Source organism: Pantherophis guttatus, chromosome 7 (assembly GCF_059756535.1).
Source record: "Pantherophis guttatus breed Tessera chromosome 7, ASM5975653v1, whole genome shotgun sequence".
Taxonomy (NCBI): domain Eukaryota; kingdom Metazoa; phylum Chordata; class Lepidosauria; order Squamata; family Colubridae; genus Pantherophis; species Pantherophis guttatus.
This window is the reverse complement of record NC_142069.1, coordinates 34,707,062-34,728,471: the sequence shown is the minus strand read 5'-3', so window position 1 is coordinate 34,728,471 and position 21,410 is coordinate 34,707,062. Positions and strand designations below refer to the sequence as shown.

General features: G+C 38.4%; 2 protein-coding genes across 5 annotated transcripts; one reads left to right on the top strand and one right to left on the bottom strand.

Moving 5' to 3' along the window:
* The first annotated feature begins 704 nt into the window (after positions 1-704).
* On the top strand, positions 705-9,150 carry LOC117655551 (matrix Gla protein-like). The gene is made up of 3 exons (XM_034403115.3): positions 705-1,153; positions 5,768-5,840; positions 7,872-9,150. The coding sequence occupies exons 1-3, from the start codon at positions 1,090-1,092 to the stop codon at positions 7,999-8,001; spliced, it is 267 nt and encodes an 88-aa protein (XP_034259006.1). The 5' UTR covers positions 705-1,089; the 3' UTR covers positions 8,002-9,150.
* Positions 9,151-13,144: 3,994 nt separating this feature from the next.
* C7H12orf60 (chromosome 7 C12orf60 homolog) lies at positions 13,145-20,682 on the bottom strand. Of its 4 annotated transcripts, none has more exons than XR_015728909.1 (4): positions 19,810-20,682; positions 16,799-16,967; positions 15,981-16,150; positions 13,145-14,029 (listed from the first exon to the last, which is right to left on the bottom strand). XR_015728909.1 is itself a non-coding variant. In XM_087873921.1 (2 exons), the coding sequence occupies exon 2, from the start codon at positions 14,011-14,013 to the stop codon at positions 13,228-13,230; it is 786 nt and encodes a 261-aa protein (XP_087730047.1). In that variant the 5' UTR covers positions 14,014-14,029; positions 15,981-16,076; the 3' UTR covers positions 13,145-13,227. The 4 variants fall into 4 exon arrangements, 1 of the variants encoding a protein (XP_087730047.1); XR_015728910.1 differs by having other exon boundaries at positions 16,799-17,047; positions 19,810-20,530; XR_015728908.1 differs by lacking the exons at positions 16,799-16,967; positions 19,810-20,682 and adding an exon at positions 16,497-16,622.
* Positions 20,683-21,410: the final 728 nt, after the last annotated feature.

Here is a 21,410-nt window from a genome sequence, read left to right as displayed (position 1 = left end):
CTATATGCTTCTCACTTCTCCCCCCCCCTCTCTCTTTTTTACAATTACAATTTATTTTAATCAAATTTATATGCCGCTCTTCTCCCGTAGGACTCGGGGCGGCTCACAGCAATAGAACAACCCGACAATAAGTGAAAATTAAATAATATTAAAACCAATTTAAAATCCCCAAGTCCCCAAGTTAAAATCCGCGGCAGATCAGGGAAGTTGGTGGAAGAGCCATGTCTTTACATCGGCACGGAAGGTGCGGAGGTCGGGGGCCATCCGGAGCTTGGTGGGCAACCCATTCCAGAGGGTCGGTGCGGCCACAGAGAATGCCCTCATTCTGGGGACTGCTAGCCGACACTGTCTAGCTGAGGGGACTCGGAGAAGGGCAGCCTTATGTATGCGCACTGGGCGGTGGGAGGCCAGTAGGAGGTGATCCTGCAAATACCCCGGGCCTGTGCCATGAAGGGCTTTATAGGTGAGTACCAGCACCTTGAAGCGGACCCGGAGGACCACCGGCAACCAGTGCAGCTCGGGCAATAGTGGTGTTATATGGGAGTAGCGAGACGCACCCGTAACTACTCACGCAGCCGCATTCTGAACCAGTTGGAGCCTCCGGGTACACCCCAAGGGCAGCCCCATGTAGAGGGCATTGTAATCCCATGTAAAGGGATTGAACATTTTGTTACTGCAAACTTTCTTATATCCCACGAACCCCAGGAAGCTTTGGATCTTCAACTATTTATCTTCCGCCCATTTGGAATGAATTGTTATTTTCCAGCAACAAGTTTGTCATTTGCTTTTTGTTTGAAATACATTTGTGGGAGTCCTTGAAATTCTTTGAAAATGACAGGAGCTTTTGGCTTAAGGCAAATGTGCAAATGACTGCTAGAACCAGATGTGGGCTTTTTAGTCCAATGAAAAATTTTGAATTAGAACCAGGACTCAAGAAAGAGAGGACCAGAGATGTCTTGGCTGTGGGCCTGTTGTATGTAGTCACAGAATATAAGCGGTGGCTGAAAGGCAAAAGCTTGTAAGAAGTTACTGGACCTTTCAAAAGAAGCTCAAGCAACAGAGAAAAATTATTAGGAAAAGGAGAATACGATGAATCTCCTGATGCTTCTGCTGTTTGCCTTACTGCTGACAGTCCCCTGCTGTTGTGAAGGAGGTAAGGGAATATGACATATAGGCTGTGATCTTCTCCAATTCTGTGACATGCCTCAGACTTACAGTATTTCTCCATATGTATCTAGATATTAGCAGTTGGATCCTTAATATGAGATCTGCTCCAATAAGTCTGAAAGAAGCCTTGACTTAAGAAAAGCGATACAGACACCTCAGTACAAATGATGAATGAACATACAGCCCATCAACATTTGAGCAGTCTCTTTCTCTTATGTATGAGATAAAAGAACAATATGTTCAGATTATTTAGTGTCAAGATAATATTCACAATGAATTTATATCCAAATCCCTTCTTTCTGAGATTTTAAAATAGAGAAAATTTTAAAAAATGTGTTTGTTTGATAGATTGAATAGAATTTTTGTGGCAATGTATAAAAGAAAATAATTTCTTTTTCATGTTTTTTTTCATAATTCTTCAGCTTTAAAATTTGGAATACAGAAGAAAGCTAGCATCTCATATAACTTACACAAATAGGCTTATTTTAGTAAACTACTAAAAGTTTTTCTGAGTCTTTTTTTTAAAATCATTTAAAAATTGTTTAAACACTGATTGGCCAATAAATACTTCTTACTGTAAAAACAAGTATTCTTGTGTTTTGTATATTGTGCCTAAATGAGTGGGGATACAAAGTCTCTGAGTTATAGCAGATATTTCATACTATGTTATCTTTTTTTAAAGCTTCATCCAACGTTTTGGGTGAAGATAAGTAATTCCCCATTACAGATCCTAATAGATCTGGTGTGTGTATGGGTAGAAGATAGAGATGATAGATAGATAGATAGATAGATAGATAGATAGATAGATAGATAGATAGATAGATAAGCATCTCTGTATATATTTGTTTATTTATTGTTCATTTGATATCTGGTTTTTATCCACCTCTTTAGAAAAGATACTGGAAACTTATTGGGAAAGGGGTGACAATGCAGCTGCCTGGAACTCAGTTGGGGGAAGAAGGTTTCCCTTCTTCCAATATGTTAGCAACCCCTTGAACTAGATGGGGGAAAGTTAAGGGTTCCTTGATTTTCCATGTGTAGACCAATTATGGTGTCAAATATTACTACTGTTTGTAATTTTTGAATTTTCAGAGAGCCAAATAACATGGAGAAACTTTGTGGTCCCTGGTAGCTAACTTAACACACATCTCTTTTAGGTGTTAAAAGAGACCTGGCACAAACTCAGTTTGCCTATTAGTCCCCTGATGAATAAATGTCCTATTGGCTAGACACATAGGAATATTCTTGCCAGATAGTCTGGCAAAAACTAAGAAAAGTTCTCAGAACGTGGTGGCCAAATCAATCTGATGGTCTGTTGCAGAAAAATAACTCTCCTGGCACCTACCTGATTTATTGTAGCATAAACTTTGTGGATTAGAGTTGCTTCCTCAAATACTATTTGATGAAGGCAGATCTAAAGCTATCATACAAGGTCTCACAAGACGTCTCCATCTTTAAAAAGAAAAAAAAAAGATGTGTCTGGCATATATTTTCTTTGGCCATTCAACACATTTTAAATGATTTTTCTCCTCCAAAATACCCCTGGCATTTTTTTTTCTATTGAAAGGTCTCAGCAATTCATTGACTATTCAGAATATTAGACATTTATCTGTAATACTCAATGATTCCTGATATTTCATGTATGACACAAGATATAGGGAGTCCTCCTCACCACAATTGAGTCCCGATTTTCCATTGTTAAACAAGGCTATTGTTACGTGAGTTGCTCCCAATTTTAGAATCTTTTTTTGCAATGGTTAAGAGAACCACTGCAATTGTTAAGTGAATCATATGGTCTTTAAGCAAATATGGATTTTCCCATTGTCTTTGCTTGTCAGAAGGTCCTAAATCAGTGTTTCTCAACCTTGGTAGCTTGAAGATGGGTGGACTTCAACTCCCAGAATCCCCCAGCCAGCGCTGCTGGCTGGGGGATTCTGGGAGTTGAAGTCCACCCATCTTCAAGCTTCCAAGGTTGAGAAACACTGTCCTAAATGGTGATTGCATGACCTCAGGACATTGCACCATTGTAAATACATGCCGAATGTCAAGCAACCAGATTTAGATCATGTGCTGTGGGGATGCTATGTTGATTCTAAGTGGGGGGCTGATTGTAAATCACATTTTTCAGTGCCACTGTAACTTTGAACGGTCATTAAATGAATAGTGGTAAGTTGAGGACAGTGCGCAACACTGTGCACTAATATGACATGGCATGTTAGTGTAATTTTTGAATTCTCTGGTTCAGGGAATATTTTCACAATTATGACTGCTAGACAGAACCACATTTCCTTTTGGAGAAGACATGATGTTACCCAATAAATGGGTCATATTGAGCCCTTAAATCACTACCACTTGACAATCCTTTATATCTGGACATTGTAGAAGCTCCATATTATTATTATTATTATTATTATTATTATTATTATTATTATTATTATTATTAATTGAATTTGTATACCGCCCTACTCCCGAAGGACTCAGGGCGGTGAACAGCCAAATAAAATACATATAATACAAATGTTAAAAAACCATTAAAATACAATTAAATAATTGGCCTGGAAAATGAAATTTAAAACACCTCAAATTCATAAGACAAATTTAAAATTTTAAAATTTTAAAATTTTTAAAAAAGTTTAAAAGAGAGGTTAGGCCAGGCCGGTCTGCTGGAAAAGAAATATTTTGATGGCACGGTGGAAAGCGCGCAGGTCCAGGATCCTCCGTATCTCCGGGGGGAGCTCGTTCCAGATGGCGGGTGCCCCCACAGAGAAGGCTCTCCCCCTGGGGGCCGCCAGTCGACATTGTTTGGCCGACGACACCCGGAGGAGCCCCTCTCTATGGGAGCGTACTGGTCTGGTCACCAAACAATCAGTCTTGAAGCTATTTATCATACTAATAAATTCTTCATAGGTTTTCAGATAATTCCTGCTTCCTGAATGTAGAAATGGTATTCTATCATAATCATATCCCTGGATAGATAGTTGGACTGTGAGAAGTTGGGGTTTTGATCAGAACAACAGGGCTTTCTTTCAGTCAATGTCCTGTGACCAAACACTCCATCTGAGGCAGGCTTTGGCAACCCTAATGTTTGCTTGCAGAGGAACATACTTTGTACTCTGAGGGGAGCTAAGGACCACAACATTCATGTAAGCAGAGTTGTATTGGAGATGTTTGAGGAGTTTTATTTTTTAATTGCTACTTCTATTTTACAGTTTAAACTGTAGCTTTCACCTGCTTCCTACTTCAAACAGACAGGAATCTATCTTTAGTTTTCAGCAGCAAGCTAGAAAAAGGGAACTCATGGTTTTATACCTTCAGTTTAGAGGAGGTTCCAAATTAAATAGAAGGTGAGACAATTCCTGTAAACAAGAATTTTTAATTATCAAACATTTACAAAGTGCAAAAATTTACACTTGTGTTCACCTTGTTTGTTCCTTATTTCCCACTCTACTTAGCATTTAATTTTTAGTATCCTATCACTTGTGTCAATAATTTGTTTTCTCTAGTGTTTTATTTTTATTTTTTTATTTATGCTATGCTTCTGTGTTCCTTTTCTATTTCTTTTTGTATGCCCTAGCTTGATACAAGACTACTATCTTTCATTGTCCTATTCCTATAGTCTAATATCCTTTATGGTTCTTTACATGGCCACATACAACTGTTTCCCACACCACACAACTCTGTCCAAAGTCACTTACCTGGTTCTTGATATGTTGGCTCTATTATTGGGAGAGATTCAGGCAGATTTCTCATTGCTGCTCTGAGCTTCTAAGGGATAATGATGTTAGACTTTGCTCCTGGGTAGAAGCCTTGAGAGATCAGCAATTCTTTTTTTCTGTGCTTTGCTTTGTGCCAACAAGTCCCTCTTCAGCTGCTGTTCTTGGCAGCATTCTGGGCTTGCTTTCTTGCTATCTATCTATCTATCCTGCCGTGTTTTTACAAATAACATATTTTACAAAAGGTGGCAAACATGTCCAATGCACTTTCCTCCTCCTGGTTTCCCCACAACAACAAACTTGTGACGTGGGTTAGGCTTACAGTGCCATTGTGGATGTCCATCATCTGGGCCTTTGTTGTCAGCATACTCCATATGATTGTGGATGTCCCAGCTTCATTGGAGCATAGCTGGCCCTCTGACCTAATACAGACCTCCTAAATGCCACTGCTCTGACTCACCTGAGAGGTTTGGATGGTAGTATCTTGGCTTCCTTGAATGTCTTATCAGCAACAATCTTGCCCAGATGCCATTGCCCTGTTGTTGCGGCCACAGCTCACTCTTCTAGTTGCCATGCTGCTGGTTGCACCACTCCTGATACCCTGGCTACTGCTGACATTTATCTGCTATTGCCTGCAAATGCCAATGTGTTATTTATGTAGCACTTTTCTAAAAGGTGGGTAAGGATGGGTCCAAAAAGGTACAATTGGGCAGACGGTTTTTGCCACTGGCTGTGTGTCCTCGCACAAAAAGCAACTGGAATTTCTAGGTCTACAGGTTTGCTACCCCAAACTAGAGCATGATAGGAATTCTAACTTCAGAAATTATTTTGTGCTTTTGCATTTAAGGCTGTTTTCTCATTTTTTAAATGTATTTTATTTACAACAGGGATTAAAATTGGCCAGGAAAAAGCAAATACCTTTATGAGAAGACAGAAGAGGGCTTACCCATATTCTGAAAGGTAATGCAGAGATGTGTAATTATTCATTATCAATGTAACTCAGAAAAGAGGAATGCAAAGATTATGAAAAGCATTGAAATGCCAGTCAATTTTTCTTCGCTTTAACAAGGCTAATTTAAATATTATTGCAGGGAGGAGAAAGTGCTTTTTAAGGTGATATCCAGTGTAACTGATGTAGTATTTCAGAAGTGCTTATTTGGCGTGTAGCGGTATAAATGCAAGTTGACACATTGCATTCATTTTAGCAGATGGCATACAGCTATTACAGTCTCATGAAGGTGCTGAATGTATGAAATAAATAAAGGGCAAGAATGTTTAAATGTTATGATTATCATATGCTATGGTTTTGTCTCTGTAATTGCTGGAGAAAGTTATACATATTCTGGCTTCTGGTACTACTGAAATGGCTCACAATGATGCCAATAAAAAACTTGCTTCTTTTATTAAGTAAATTAAGGATTAAGGTTCTTTTCATCAACCAACAAACCTCATGTTCCTTCCCATGGCTGTTCTAGCCACTCAGATCTAGAGTGCTATGATCCTGTATCTCCTGTAGCATTGTAACATCTTGTTTCTGCCATGGTTCTGGGGATGAATACCACTCCTTTTGCAGTTTTGATCTGCATATTTTGCTCTTCACTTTTGCCCAAGTTACAGAAACTCATGTTCTTCCTCCAATATCCATCACTTAGGCTTACCTGGGTTCTCTTATTTTTGGGATCTCAAGGTTCTACTTTTGGGCTAACCACTAATTCTCTGGCCATTCTGTTCCTAATCCCTGTTTGTTCTAATTTACATGGATTTCTTTTTCCACCTTATAGTATTCAATCATTTTCTCAGTGGCATCATAACACTGAATCAGCCTTAGAGAGTTAAGAAAAAATAAACTGCAAATTGGTGTTAATTGTTACCAGGAAAAGATTTTTTTTCTGCCAATTTTCAATTTGCTGAAAGAAAATTTGCTTTAGAAATTATTTCAAAGGAGAAAATAATTTTGAAGCAATTCTCCTAGGTAAGAGTTCTGTGTTCTTGCACTTACTTAATTCGGAAGCATTGAAGGCTGTGTGGGAATATTTTATTTTTTACTGTGCAAATCTCTCTCCAGTAATTCCAAAATCCTCAACTTCTCACATTTTCCCAGAAGAAGACAGCCAGTACATTTTTGCCCCATTAGGCTTTTTCAGCAGTGGTACTATGTCAACTCCCTGCGGAGTTCTTGAAGAATTTCTCTTAAATTTCTTTTCCTTGACCATAAATTTGGTGGCTAATTTTAAGGTATTGTTTTGAAATTTATTAAAACATAAATTAAACTTATTTAAGCCCAACTCCAGGTATAATAAAGACCCATTAAGGCTCTCATCCATCAACTTTTTTTAAAAAAAACCCAAAACCTATAACTTACTCTCAAGCTGATTCCCCATCTATACTAACTTTAGTTACATGCTTATAAATATGTGGCTAAAATCTAATAGAGAGTTGTTGTAGTTTAAAAGTAAAAATGATTGGCAGGAATAAAGTTAAACTCTCCTTTGTTTCTCCATGGAATAACATTCTAAGTTAAAGGTGTTATTGTTTTTAAGAAACAGTTACTGAGATAAAATTGCATATATTACAATAATTTCTTTGTAAATTATTGGCAAATACGGGCAAAACAAACGCAGTAATGTGTTTATTACTAAAACCCATTTAGTGGCAGCAGGTGATCTACCCATCAATAGTTTATCTCTGAATATAACTAAATAAATTGGGAAGCCTGGAATTGGGATAACCCAGGAGCTGGATTCATGATGCTACACTAATGGGGAAATGTATAAAGGCTTAACAGGTTCCTGCCTGATCTCTTCTCCCAGCCTGCTCAGCAAAATGAGATGGCACAAATATAGAAAGATTGGCTTACCTCATTTTAAAGGAAATGGCATCATTCACATTAAGATTTAAGGAAGGGATACAGTGCAAGCCTATGAAGTCAAGCCTCCAACGTAGTTTCACAGTATTGCTGCTTCTTCCTCTGATCTTGTCCCTTTTCTTCAGGTACTACGAAATGTTCAAGTCCCCGATGGAGATGAAGCAAGAACAGTGTGAACATTATGCACCCTGTAACTACTACTCTGAAATAGTGGGATTTCCTACAGCATATCGCCATTACTTTGGGAGCATCTGAATATAGTCATTTCTCATCCAACTGGGACATCTGCAAGGACAAAGAGTGACTGGTGCAGGGCAGCTTAAGAAAAACAAAAATAGCATCTTGTTTCTATTTCACTAACAGCAGCATATTTGCTTTAATGGCAAGAAATTAGTAGGACCAACTCAGAGGTCAAATGCTTCCGGTTCGGACCGGATTGCCCGATCTGCTAGTAATTGCGGCGGGTGGTTCGGAGAACGGGTAGCAAAAATCCCTGTGCCCCCACTCATGCCCAGCTGAGCTGCGCGATCATCAGAGGCTGGTTTTTTTACTTTTAAAAGCATTTTTTCTACAACCTCTTCAGCTGAAAAAACGCTTTAAAAGTGAAAAAAAAAGTTTCTGATGATTGTGCGGCTCAGCTGGGATCGTCAGAGGCTTTTAAAAGCATTTTTTCTGCAATCTCTTCGGCCAAAGAGGTAGTAGAAAAAATGCTTTTAAAAGCCTCTGATGATCCCAGCTGAGTTGCCTGATGGCCAGAGGCTTTTAAAAGCATTTTTTCTGCAACCTCTTAAGGTTGTAGAAAAAATGCTTTTAAAAGTAAAAAAAAAAAAGTTGGCCATGCCCACCCAGTCACATTAACCCCCCCACCAAGCCACGCCCTCAGAACCGATAGTAACAAATTTTACATTTCACCACTGGACCAACTTATTATCTGAGAACCAACTAATTTCTAGCAGACCTTGTTAGTAATTCTATAAATTCCAGTATTTCTTGAAACAGGAGTGACATTTCATGGAAAGGGAAGGCAAAAATTTATTAAGGTAATTGGAAGTTGAGGGTCACTTCTGGGGCAATCTAATGGTAAAATTTGTAATTCTATAAAGAGATGCTATGCTAAATGTTCTCACATTTCAAACTGCGATGTGATAGAAGGAATTTCTATAACGGTGGAGGGTATTGTTGACAAGGTTTTTCTTATATCAATTCATACATTTTTATATCAATTATCAATGCACACTTATGTTTTTGTCCTGGTCACAGAAGCATTTGAAATAAAAAAAAAATAGAAAATTCTCATGTACAATGCAAGCATTTCAAAGAAACATATTCCTCAACTATGCTGGGATTAATGGAATTAAACATGTTCCTGACTAGGACCTAGAATATAGTGATGCAAATGTAAAAGCTTGTTTTGGTTTTTTGTTCTCTTTATTACTGCTATTTTGCTGACAACATATGATTATTTCATTTAACGACTAAGGAAGGATGCTGAAATATGGATTTAATTTAAAATATTCTTCTTAATATTTTTAATTTAGAAGATATGTGGTCATAGTTATTGCACTCATCTAAGTATATGGGGGGGGAAAGCATCTAGAATTTAATTTAATTAATTCAATTTATATGCCACCCCTCCCCGAAGACTCAGGGCGGAATGTTCTTAATCATGTGGTATCTTTGACCTGCCCAGTACACAGATGTTTATTAAGAATTACGTCCAGCAGAATACCCACTAGGAAACACTGCATAGGATTGCAACAAGCATCTGCTTTAAAATACACTGAAATAAGGACAACAGATTAATGAGGAAGAACCACTTAACTCAATTACATTTCTAATAGTTTGTCTTCATCCATCCAATTTATCAATTTCCCTTAATGAAACACAGTTGGAAGTTGGTGAAAAACAACCTTGAGCAATGACCAATAAGTAGAGAATAAAATAGAGAAAATAAATAAAGTAGAGAATAATACCGGGCCTGATAGCTTAGCAGACTAAAAGCATTGTGATTAACACCAGCTGTCTCCAATTACTGTAAGTTTGAATCTCACCAGGCTCAAGGTTGACTCAGCCTTCCATCCTTTCTAAGGTAGGTTAAATGAGGACCCAGTTTGTGGGGGCAATAAGCTGACTTTGTATAAATATACAAAAGTATGAAGGCTATTGCTTAACGCATTGTAAGCCGCCCTGAGTCTCCGGAGAAGGGCGGCATATAAATCAAATTTAAATAAATAAAAATAAATTAAAAAAATTCTCATGGAAATACAACTGGCATAAAGGAGTAAGAAGGATTTAAATGAGATGAGTTATATATTGATAGGAAAAGGAGGGGAGGAAGATTTTGCTATAATGAAGCTTTCCTTAGTTTAATGTGCTGTAGGTTTTTATGAAAACAAATTCAGCAACTTCAATTATTGGTAGGGAATGTTGTAGCCAACTGCCAATAAATCCTCTCTTCATTGGGTTGAATTAGAAATGTATCTGCTAGTTACCTCCTAACCACAACTATTTTTTCCTGAACTCCAAGTTCTGGTGTACTTGTTAAGACTAAAAGACCAAAGACTATATTTCTTAAACAATTGTTTCTTTCCTGAAAAAATTGCCCATGAAACAAAATCTTCTGGAGTAGCTTTCTTGTATTTCACATCAACCTAGCATCTGAGGGTTTTTTTCTGTGTTTGTTTTCAAGTTCTAGATTTAACATCTTACTGCTATTCATTAAAGCAGCCTGTTGTTTTTCTGTCTTAATAGAAGTCCCAGAACATATTTCCAAATTACTTTTGAAACACAAATAACCCTATCATACAATCTCTTCCATTCAAAAACTTCTACAGCTATGTTCCTACCCTATGCTTAAATATTTGAACGGTCTATGGTATAAACACAAAAATGAGAAAGATACAAATATATAAATATGCCATTTGTCTAGGTTTGTCCTAAGCAATCAGATGCAAGAAACTGAATGCCCACATTCAATTTTTGTGAGTCAGCTAGGGGCCCATCCTGATTTTGCTCATATACACATATGGTACATACCAAAATTGGGGTTTACCAAGGAGAGATGAACAAAAAGGATTCAGCCTATCTTCTTGAATCATTCACTTGAACTTGCTTTGAAGAGTAAAATCAGTTTTCATTTTGTGTCTTGTTGCTGTGATATTTACTTCTATTCTGGCTACAACTGGAGAGGGAATTATTTGTCAGACAATTCAAATATATGGGAACGATGGGAATTCCCAGGCAAAAACAAATGCTATGGAATCAAGATACTGAGTATGTGTATTTTGGAAAAAAAAACATGGAGTGAGAAGGAAGAAGAGGTTAAGTGGACTTCCTTTGTCAAATTATTATTTATAACTAGCTGATAACCTGATGTTGCCCGGGCATTTATTTATCCCAATCCTGTATTAGACAGGAAAAGGAATGAATTATATATATAGTGTCAAATCAAAGTAATTTTATTTACAGGCCTCTAAAAAGTATAGGTACAGTTATAAAGTAAATTATAAAGTAAAATGTTTCACAAATTCACTATAAGATTCATTTAAAAACTTGATTATAAACAACATTTTTAGTTTCACCTCCAGGAGCAAGAATAAATAAATTCACGGGTGAACCCATCCTTGAGCAAGCAACATAAAGTTGTCCTCTCATAGTGATGTTAAGGGCCTCGAGAGCTTTCATGTGAGCCATGGTGCATTCATTTAATTTACATGTCTTGACTTCAGGAAGAGGTGATGGCAAGAGCAACTTCTCCCTGAGCCCTGATTTCAGTGAGAATTAAATTAGTTAAAATGTTTTCCCTGTGCCCCCAGAAGCATCAAGTAAAATGATACCACCTTGTTGTTTTGCTAGCTGATCCATGATCATTTGGTATGCTTTTTTCTGATCTTGATTTAGAAATGGCTTCTCGTCCATGCTATATGCACTAAGCTGTTCAACGTTGTAGTTCTTTTCTTGTATGTAATCTGCGTGAAGTACATTGTGTCGGTCTTGTAGTGGTGCAGGCAGGTCGAGTTGCAGTAATGTTTTATTGATCATGGCCATACATTTGTCCTCAGGAATAATCAAAGCCTTGTTGAAAATGTCCGGACCAAACATAATTTCTAATGTTGGATTTTCCCCCTTACCAGAGGGAGCCCCCTTGTGGAGTACTGTGAAGCCGTTACCATGGCAACTCTACTGTGGTGTACAGTAGAAGCCATTTTAAGGCAGTACAGTAGAAGCCATTTTAAGGCACAACAGGCTGTATCTTAACAGAACACACACCCTGAGGAGTGTTAGGAGTGTCTTATCAGGGGTGGGATTCAGCCAGTTCAGGCCAGTTTGGGAGTACTGGATGTTAATTTTAATCTGGTTTGCCAAATTGGTTGTTCCAAGGACTGGCTGATCCCACCCACCCCGCCCCGCCCCTCCCAGGAGTCTCCACGTGGTCCGTTTTTGTTGAGGTAAGTGCATGGTCCACATGGAGACTCTGGGAGGGTGAAAAATGGGCCTACCGGAAGTCCAGAAACGGGCCTGTTTCCGGCCTCTGGAGGGCCTCTGGTGCCCAGGGAGGCCATTTTCACCCTCCTGGAGGCTCAAGGAAAGCCTCTGGATCCTCAGAGGGTGAAAAACGGGCCTACCGGAAGTACTGGAAGTCCAGAAATGGGGCTGTTTCCAGCCTCTGGAGGGCCTCTGGTGTCCAGGGGAGGATGTTCACCCTCCTGGAGGCTCAAGGAAAGCCTCTGGAACCTCGGGAGGGCAAAAACGCCCCCCTCCGCCGTGGTGCAGGAGGCAGAGTAGACCACGCCCCCATGGCCATGCCAGCTGTTAAATTTTTCAATCCCACCACTGTGTCTTACCCCCACGGTATTTTTTTTCCAGAGAGTAAGTCATCTGTGTACCAAGTTTGGTTGAAATTGCTCGAGGCGTTCCAGAGTTATGCTGGAACACACACACACACACACACACACACACACACACACACAAACAGAGCCATTTAGATAGAGAGATAGAGAGATAGAGAGATAGATAGATAGATAGATAGATAGATAGATAGATAGATAGATAGACAGACAGACAGACAGACAGACAGATAGAGTAAGGTTGAATTAAGTGGAATTGAAAAATGAGGATAATTATTAAAAGGAGAAAAAAGGAAATGTCATGAAGAAATGAAGACCACAAATATACAATAAAAATAATTAAGCAGTAGAAGAGAAGTAGCAGCACAGGGAAGAATTAGTAAAGGAGGATAAGGCCATTTAAAGGGAATTGATAAAAAAACTCTTCAAAGTTATTAAGGGGAATTTTGAATAGCAGCCAAACCATATACATATGCCTTTGTTGACACTGATATTATATAAAAAATATTAACATAATCGAACTGTAGATGGGAATACAAATACTGCAATCAGAAGTTTTCTCTTTTTTTATTTGCAACTTTCTTGCTGGGTAAACTGAAGTATATTTCTAAAAGCTGAGCAATTTTCTTCTGGTTTATTGCCTTCTGTCAATGATCAATGTGACATACTCTTCAGCCATCTTAATAGATCTTTGGAAATGTTCACAAGATGGTTTCAAAGTCTGAACAGTTTCTGCCATGATTTCTGCAGCCAACTGAACTGAATCCTTAGATTTTTGTTTACAATGAATTATCCGCATGAATTTAGTAAGTGAAAAAGAACTGGGCACAACAGAAAAACTGTGGGTTTTCTTTTTGACTGGTGGTGAAGTTTGAGATGAACAGGGATTGGAGTCTGGAAGTGCGTTAGCAATTTCTTCTTTGGTCATGAGAAGTTCACTCACTTGAAGAGAGAGCACTGGCGTACTCACTACATTCCGAATAGCAATCTCAAGCATTTCAGGCAGATTACCATGCTTAATTATAACAGCACAAATGGGACCACAGATATTTTCAAAAACACCATTGTATTGAGAATATATATCTTTTACAAGCCTGATTTTTTCATTAGTGGAAAGGGTTGGCAGAATAAGTTGAGAATACAAAGGAACTCCAATTTTTTCCTGGAAATCTTTGTCTTTCAACTCTATTAGCATCTGCATCTCTTTCAGACCACTCTGTAGAAGCTGAAGATTTTCCTTGATGCTAAGGTTTTCCCGTACTGTAATTATGGCTAATTTACTTCCAAGAAATTGGTTGAGCATTCGGATTGCAGTGTTGGTAGAAGAAACAAAAATGTAGACACAGTCATACATATCGCGGCTGGCCTTGACTAGCTTCTCCTCAGGCCTTGATCCACAAAAAATGGACTGCATTTCCATAAAAGGATATGTCACACTGAAATTCAAATTAAAACAATATTTAATGGAAGAAAATCAATTGCTTAATTTTATGAAACCAAGGGCAATATATATTTTATGATGACTAGGCCATACTTAAAATATTTCTGATGTATTTCCATACTTGGAGCTACTACAATATATTTTATTTGAATGGCTAAAAAATATGAATAGGCCTCTTCGATCAGGCCAAACCCATCTTTTTCTCCAGAGTGGCCAACTGGATGCTTTGAGGACCTTGCACGTAGGAAATATTCCCTCTCTCTTGTCTTTGTTCCTTTGAATCTGGAATTTGCAGGGATGAGATTGCCAACAAGACTAATTCTTGACATGTCAAAGAGCCTTGATGACACAGTGGTTACAATGTAGTATTGCAGGCAAACTCAGCCCACAGCCTGGAGTTTGACCCTGACAGGGCTCAAAGCTGACCTAGATTTCCATTCTTCCGAGGTAGATAAAATGAGGACCCAGATTGTTGATGGCAAAGTGCTGACATTGAAACTTCCCAGAGAGTGCTGTGAAGCACTATGGGATTGTATGTAAGTCTAAGTGCTCTTGCTATTGTCTTACGCGAATCTATCCTATTCCCTTTTAAGCAATTCAAATTAATTGCAAGTATCACATTTTGTGGTAATGAATTTCACAGGTTAATATATTCTATGTAAAGAAATGCTTACTGTTACCTATTCTAAAACTTCTTCCAGACAGCTTCATTGGGCACAGTGTTCTGAGACAGGGAGAAAGACTTCCTCCCTGCCACAAGTAATATTATACCCCTCAGTCATGCCTTCTGTCCTCAGGAGACTTTTCTTCAAGCAAAACAGTCCTAAATGTTCTAGCTTTTTTAATGAGAGGATGCAACGCCCTTTCACACCTCCCCACACCCCCAATAATTTTGATGACCTTCTTCTGTACTTTTTTCAAATATACCAGAATTATATAAAGTACATTTGTAGATATATACAGAGCTGCATAAAGGGGATTACAATTTCTGATGTTCTATTTTCAATCCCTAGCATGTAATTTGCCCTTTTTCAGCTGCCATTGATTGAATTGATGTCTTCAAAGAAGTAGAAACCGTGATTGCAAGATCTTTTTCTCAGTTACAGATAGCTCAGACTCAATCAATGTATATGGAAAAAAATGGTGATGTGCTTCTTAATTAAATTGCACAATATTTGACATTAGTTGTAATTTATCCAGTTTAAAAGATCAATCTGATGACCTTCACAATTACCTTTGATTTTTGTCACCCACAGAAATTTAGTATTATCCCAATATTTGAGTAGCTCACTACTTAATCCTTAGTAATGATAATATATAAATAAGTTAAAAACAGATTCTGGCAGTAAGCAGAGTTAGCCTGCAATACTGCATTCTAACCACTATGCCACCATGATGAGATTTTACCCCAAACTGGCAAATGACTTCTCCTAGAAGTTTTATGTAGACGTTAAACAGGATAGGAAAATGGTCTCAACCCTGAAGTATTTCATCATGAAGTGGTCAGGGGTCTGATCTCCCTCCACCCACAACAACCACCTTCTGAAACCTGCCCACTATGAAACGTGCAAAACCCCTGGACACCATGCTTCCCAACTGGTCTAGAAGAAAACTGTGGTCAACAGTATTGAAAGGTACTGAAAGATCTAGTTTATATGATAAGTTAAATATAAAACTGATCTCAGATCTGAAGAAAGAAATACACGAATATTGTACTACCAGAAAATATCAGAAAGTAAGACATGAGTATGCTGTTAATAAGGAGTGGTAAAATAAAAACACTGAACATATTTTAATTGTGGTTAAGAAATAGAAATTGCCAATATTATCACAAAAGTAAAATGTAGCGGCCTTTCATAAGAGGATGCATAATATAACTTCTATTATATTGTTCACAGAGAAATGCCAATCTGGAATAATTTAAGAACATGAAGAATTTATTTTACCTGTGTTTTCTTATTTATTCCATCTGGATATGTTCCAACACCAATCTTCTACCCTCAGTGGCCAACTTTGATATTCCTAAGGGACCCAGTTGCATCAGTTGTCAATAGCTGTCTTCAAACCATAGACTCTGGTGTTCAGTAGGACCCACATTTCACATATATACCTGACACTGGAGAGAAAAAAAGAATTTCCTGATCAGAAGTACATTTTATATGCCCTTTAGATTTTTATACTATGAAAATAATACCAGAGGTTCTCTTATTTTTCTTCTGTTTTCTTTTGGTCTTTCTCCTACTTTCTTTTAAAGTCCCCCTTCTTGACTATAGTTTTTTTTCTGTGTTGCAATAATTAAGTGTGCATTATTAAATAAGCTACATTAGGAATACTTTGTATTTGTATATTTATGATTGCACAGGTTCAGAAGCAAAAATCACACCAGTTTTGAATTTAAACGATAATGAAACCTAACTTCTTTGGAATAGCATAGTTAAAATAAATAGAAAACATGGCTCAACCTGCCATTTGGCTTGGTAGGCTTGCTTGGAAAGAGATGAAAAAGAAAACACAGTTCAGTGGAGAAGAATTAGAAGAGAACAACTCATCTTGTTGAAATGTTATCAGTGGTCACACAGGCAATGACCTCACAGAGGCCTGTCAAGTGGATTATCCTGCAGGATACCAATAATATAACAGTGACATCATGGGACACAATCAAAGAAACAACACAGCACTTTAACTGCTTCAATTTAAACTAAACAGAGCAACCTCTTACTGTATCTCTAGGTTGCACATATAACCAGCTCTCATAATTGTTTACCTTTATTTTCCTTGTTGTTTTCAGGATGCTACATTTTCAACACATGAAGACTATTTTTGAAGAAGGTGGCTGTCTTTCTTTTCTAAGACTTATTATTTTTAAGGGAAACTTTTCTAAAGAAGAAATGGCTTCAGAGCTGAAGAAGCTTCTTGGATGAGAACTGAAACATCTTCAAAGAAAACAAGAAAGTCCAGTTGTCTCTTGAAAAAAAGCACCTTGAGGACAACCATGACCTGGATGATTGAGAATCTCCATAGACATAAAGAAGAAATAGGTTCATCAAGATAACAGTTCTAATGAAACAAATACATCACATTTATCACTGCTAATCAATTCAGTAACAGAGTTGTGGGGGTAGTCTAATTGACATCATATTCATTTCAATTTGCTGCAATTGTGAAAATTACAAAGTTTAATCCTAAAATTTGTTAAATTATTTCCAGCAATTTTGGTCTAGTGGTTAAGGCACCGGGCTAGAAAGATGGAGACCTTGAGTTCTAGTTCCCTTCTTAGCCAAGAAAGTTGGCTAAGTGACTTTGGGTCAATTACTCTCTCTCAGCCTAACCAGCTCACAGGGAGGTCATTGTGGGGAAAATAAGAGGAGGAGTGTTAGATAGGTTTGCCATCTTGAGTTGTTTATAAAAATAATAAAGGTGATTAAATAAATAATTATACTGACAAGGTTCTGAAATACATACTTCTCCACTTCTATAACATCAGTTTTTCATTTACACACTTTTAGCTTTCCTTTCAGCCTTTGCTAACAACGCTAGCATTCTCCTGTATTTCTCTATAAAACTTTCCCCAACATCTAAGATGTCTTGTATTTGCACATCCTTCCTTCAATCTACATTTCTTACCAAAGCTCAAACGTGTGATGTGGGTCTGACTTGCAGCAATTGGACCGATGAGCACAATTATACCTTTTCAAAGGTGGCCAATTACTTATTGAATTTCCTGTCTTAAAATGAATGTTTGGCTTTGTAGATGAGATTTTAAACGTCTCTTCGAATTAGTCTTTTGAACGAGTTGATTTTAGTTGGTTGACTTATTATGAATGTTCTAAAGTTCCTAGTATTAATGTGCTGCTGTCATGGCTTTGAGCATTTTAAAACTTTTTAAATACCGTATATGCTACTTTGGCAAACTTCATTTTAAAAAATGTCATTTAAATAATATTTAACTTTCCTCAGTCTAGAACTTCTGCTCTCCTGTGGTTGTAACTCTGTACTTTGACATGAGTATTGGCAATGATATTGGTGTTTTGAACTGGATGTTTTCTTCATTGAAGCTTCTATTGGTTCTGTTTTCTGTAACTGCTCCCTGTCAGCAGCATTATAAGTACAAAATGAATGGTCAAGATGAAACAAGGTGGTCCCTTTTTTTTTCTGTGGAAATTTAGATACAAAAATTTAAGTCTAAGAGGGACCATTTTAAGTCTGTAAAGGGACCTTTCTTCACTTACAGCTAACCATAGTACCAACATGGAACTGCAACCTCTTATGTTTTTTGCCATATTCTCATGACTTCGCCGTCATTTTTTATCTGACATAGCTTAAAATTTCCATAACTGTTCCAGATTTATAATCCAGTTGTACCCTTAACTCTAGGAGTTGTATGGTGTACTCTTAACACCGTTTCCCCCTAGTTTTTGTGCAATTTCCTCAGAACTATTCATCTCTGAGCAGGAGGAAAATTCAATTTTTTAAAAACTGGGATCTGCCCAGTATTTGCCAGATTGCCAAGTTGATTTTATAGCCCAGAAATCTAGATCACCTCAAATAGTCCTTGATTAAGTGATGAGGCCTTGGAATGAAGCAAAAGAGAGACAGCTTTCCCTCTAATGCTTCATGGTGCAATCACTCCACCCTGTCTCTCAGTGGTGGGCTATTGTGGAATTTGGGTTTCTTCTTGCCTTTTCAAAATTATACTAAAGCTGCTTAAAATAGCTTATGAGTTGATGGATACTCAGGGGCAGTTGCACTGATAGTAGCTGGGGGACAAAGCAGTTTAGGAGATAGAAGGAGGAAGAGAAGTTAGGCCTTTTATTCTGCCATCTCTCCTAGTGTCTATAGTCAGTTATTAGGAGTTTCTGCAAGTCTGGAATAACATTTGAAGATAGCTAAACCAGCTGGGTGAACAATCTATCCAAACTAGGATTGCTTCCCAATCCTACCCTCTGCCAGATAAGGAATGATTGCTGCATATTTTTCTGCTGGCAGTGATTTCTGGTGGAAGAAGATAGTGGGGGGAGAGGGGGGGAGAAAATAGGAGAATCTATTAATTACTCTCCTTAACTTGCCCTGTTCATGGTAAATAAGGACACTCACAATTCAGAGGCAGGATACTGATAGGTGAGGCAGGGTGAAGGAAATTTTCTACTGGTATACAGTAATTTTCTGCCATTAGACTGGTGAATGGTGCTTTAATGAGCTGTAAACTGCTTAATCCATGGTAGATACCCTAAGACCATGATGGCAAACCTGTAGAGCCCTCTCCGTGGGAACGCCAGCCATTGCCCCAGACCAGCTCCACCATGCATGTGTGTGTGTGCGCTAGCTGGTCTTCGGGTCTCTGCCACACATGTGCGGGGGGGGGGCGGATGTGTGGGACGCACGCACACATGCGCAGAGGGGAGGGGCACATGCGCAGGGGTGCAAGTTGTTGCAGGAGGTTTTCCAGGCCTAAAATGGGGCATGGGAGGCCTTGCGCTGCGCACCAGCACATTTTGTCTTCCATGTTGGTGCAGGCGGCTTTCCAGGCCCAAAACGGGGCATGGGGGGGGGCTCGCATGGCCCCATTTGACCCGTTTTGGGCCTGGAAAGCCTCCTGCACCACCTGGAAGCCAAAACAGGGCGCTGGGGGGGCAAGGTGCATGCGCAGGGGACACGGGGCACATGTGTAAGGGTGGTCGCGCATGCGTGGGGGGGGTGAATGTATGCGTGGGGGGTGGAACTTTGAAAGTGGATTCAGAGAGAAGGGTGCTTTCCTTTTGAACCATCAGCACTGACCTATATACTCTACAGTTGCTCTTGAAGCCCAAGATGAACTGCAAACTTTGCAGTTGAAATATTAGTCTTTGTTTGGTGATGTCTTGCTTCTTGTTTTTTGTAATGTCATTTTTATCATTTTGGCTGGAACTCAGATAGATGCTTCTTTCTGCACATTGGATCTTGCACTTTTTTTAAAAAAAATTAATATTTATTAAATTTCCAAAGATTTTAACACACAGTACAAAAAGAAGCATAATACACACAAAAAAAGCAAGAAACACACACACACACAATATAAACAACCAAAAACAAACACATCAAAATTTCAATACTAATAACAACTTTTCTGCATCAGTATCTCTAGGATCTTGCACTTTTAAATGAATCGAACTGGCTTTTTAAAAAAATAAATAAATCCAAATTTCATAGTACAATCATTTGCTGCTTCTGGGCTACAGATATTTGGTTTCATTTATGTTTGATATCTCTGGAAAAAAATGTGATTCAACTTTGCAACATAACATTGATAGTTGCTAGACTTGATGCATTTTTCTAACAGCAAGTAGGGTTAAAGTGGGGTTGTTTCCCACAGAAGCAAATATTACGAATTGTTGCAGTTTCGCATATATAAATGTCAGGCTGAACGCAATGCCTATTTTTCTTCTTAATCGATAATAAAAAATGTTATCTTAAAATGCTGGGAACACAACAGCAGCAATGTCTGTCTGTCTATCATCTATCCATCTATCTATCTATCTATCTATCTATCTATCTATCTATCTATCTATCTATCTATCTATCTATCTATCTATCTATCTATCTATCTAAAGGATAATAAAAACCAGTGCAAAAAATAGTCAGCGAGCGCCTTCTGCCGTCCCTGTGGGATCTAACCGCATGCCAGTCGCGCTCTCACAACTGCTTCGCTCTGAGCCGACAACTGCAGAAAAAATAATAATGGACAATTAACGCTAGGGGGCACAGTCGAGCTGCGTCGTTGCCATAGAGATAGGAAAAGCGCCTTAGCTGTTCGGTTTAAGGCAGCGCCGCTTCTCTGATTTAATCCGTAGAATATTGTAAAATGCTCCGCGTGGGACTCGAGGATCACGTTGGAAGTATCGAAGTAATCCAAGAGTAGACCGCTAATCTCTCGTTAGAGAAGATGCCTCCTGATTCTTTTGTGTTTAAAACCAATCCGACTTTTTAACAAAATAAAACATTTTAGGATAATGGTAATGGTTCAAGAATATACTGAATCGATTTGTTATTTTATAAAAGCAAAGGAAAGATGCTAATAGGGCCCTGGGAGGAGGGGACACAGTTTTCTGGGGCTGGAAATTTGGGAGCTTTGCTTGAGGCAAAGCCCCTCTGTCAGAGATGGGGGACAGGAGGAAATACGCTTCCTGAATTAAGTTTGATAACTATTCAAATTCTGCAGGTAGGACTGTTGAAACTCAGGAAATTGCTAACCTGAGCTTTTTGCCAAGGGTAGGGGAAGCCACAAGGAGAATTGTAAGTGGTACTTTTCTAGCAATCATTCCTTGCTTTGTCTAATTGCAGTAGAAACATGTCCCAGCAGTCTTCTTTTGTTTTTGCTATGTGCTTGTGACATTGCCTTC

What these genes read in the sequence shown, in the direction of transcription:
- LOC117655551 (XM_034403115.3), top strand. Translation starts at nt 1,090, where the DNA reads ATGAATCTCCTGATGCTTCTGCTGTTTGCCTTACTGCTGACAGTCCCC. An exon ending in CCCCTGCTGTTGTGAAGGAG is followed by an intron (nt 1,154 to 5,767) that starts GTAAGGGAATAT and finishes TATTTACAACAG; the next exon opens with GGATTAAAATTGGCCAGGAA. An exon ending in GCTTACCCATATTCTGAAAG is followed by an intron (nt 5,841 to 7,871) that starts GTAATGCAGAGA and finishes CCTTTTCTTCAG; the next exon opens with GTACTACGAAATGTTCAAGT.
- C7H12orf60 (XM_087873921.1), bottom strand. Translation starts at nt 14,013, where the DNA reads ATGGAAATGCAGTCCATTTTTTGTGGATCAAGGCCTGAGGAGAAGCTA.